General features: G+C 32.2%; 1 protein-coding gene across 1 annotated transcript in view; it reads left to right on the top strand.

The window, feature by feature from the left end:
- KHDRBS2 (KH domain containing, RNA binding, signal transduction associated 2) overlaps positions 1-1682 on the top strand; it is a 625035-nt gene that overhangs the window by 147711 nt on the left and 475642 nt on the right. The window contains exon 5 of the mRNA XM_012647139.1: positions 1642-1664. Within this exon, the coding sequence (XP_012502593.1) occupies positions 1642-1664 (23 nt within the window). The remainder of the gene's footprint in view (positions 1-1641; positions 1665-1682) is intronic.

The following is a 1682-nucleotide window of genomic DNA, read 5'->3' as shown; positions in this document are numbered from 1 at the left end:
CTAATACTTACTCTTTTTTTTAATTAGTGCCTATACTATGTACTTCAAATGTTATTTTTCCATTTTGAATTTTTTCAATTTTTGTATCTCTAACTCACATTGGACCATGCATTCCTAATTCTGAATTGTGTGCTTCTATTCTCAACATCCTTTTTTATGAGCTCAGCACACCCTTGCAAAATACGACCTTGAATTTGCTGAAATCATACCAAGCTGTCCTTTTCTATGTCTAGAGGATCTTCAGCTTGCTTCAATCAGTTGTTTCCATTCTGCCACAACCTCCCCGCTTCCTTCTTTCTCATACCTCAGGCTACTATTTTTCCACTTCATTTAGGAGGATTGCTTCATATTTTCACATTTACCCTCAACTGGAAAACTGAAAACTGCTTCAAAAGGATCATTAAAATGCAAGCGCCTTTTGCAATATGTCCAAAATTGTGCTCTTATTTAGGGTCCAAGGAGAGCTAAAAAAAAAAAAAAAAAAAAATCTTCCATCTCATGTCCTTCTCCACAATCTTGCCATTCTTCATTTGCTTGTTTGTTCATTTTTTTAACTCAGTGAGCCTTCAGTAAGTTTCTTTACACCCATCAGAAGACATATGGCCCTTCTGCTATGTCTTTTGTTGTTGTAGTAGGTAGGAGTGGCTTTTTATGTAGACAGATCTTTAAGGGACCAGAAAAGATATATCATTATTAAAATCAAGATATATCATTACATTACCAATTGAATGGATTCCCATTTTACTATTGTCTTTGAAAGACTTCTTGAGCATGTGGAAGCAAATGAATTTTATGTAAATTCAAATACTATATTTCTTGAGATTAGCAGAAAAATAAATCTCTAAAAAGGATAATAAAAATTAATACATTTTCCCAGAATCATCTAGATAAGGTATTATTGTTACTTTTAGGTTAGGACCTGACAGAAACCAACTTTTTGAAAGAAATTTAGATTCACATAAAAAAATTGAGTGAGTTTTATTCTTTTTCTAATATAAGTCATTATGAAAAGAAATTTGTGTAATATGTTTAGATTTACACCATTTTGTAAATAATTTTCTTAAAAATATGTAGGTTTCCAAGAATGTCACAAAGATAAAACTCTAGAACAATTCTAATTATGAATATCAATGCAGAACTTTAAAATACCAAATGTTGAATACCAATGTTCACAGCAGTATTATTCACAATAGCTAAAAGGTGGAAACAGTCCAAATATCCTCAACAGATGAATAGACAAATAAAATGTGATATAAACATACAATGGAATATTATTCAGCCTTAAAAGCAATGAAATTCTGATGAATTCCATAACATGGATGAACATTGAACACATTATGCAAAATAAAATAAGCCAGACAAAAAGAACAAACGTTATATGATTCAACTTTTATGAGATACCTAGAATAGGCAAATTCGTAGAGACAGAAAGTGGAATAGAGGTTACAAGGGGCTGTAGGGAGGAAACAATGAGAAATTATTGTTTATTTGGTACATAGTTTCTGTTGAGAATGATGAGAAAAATTTGGAAATGGATAGTAATGATAGTTGCATGACATTGTGAATGCATTTAATGCCACTGAATTGTGCACTTAAAAATAGTTAAAATGGGCTGGGCACAGTGGGCACAAGCCTGTATAGTCCCAGCTACTCAGGAGCCTGAGGTGGGAGGATTGTATGAA

The sequence above is a fragment of the Propithecus coquereli genome, unplaced genomic scaffold (assembly GCF_000956105.1).
Source record: "Propithecus coquereli isolate 6110/MARCELLA unplaced genomic scaffold, Pcoq_1.0 Scaffold259, whole genome shotgun sequence".
In the NCBI taxonomy this organism is placed as follows: domain Eukaryota; kingdom Metazoa; phylum Chordata; class Mammalia; order Primates; family Indriidae; genus Propithecus; species Propithecus coquereli.
The sequence above is the reverse complement of the archived record's forward strand: the minus strand, read 5'-3'. Positions and strand labels throughout refer to the sequence as shown.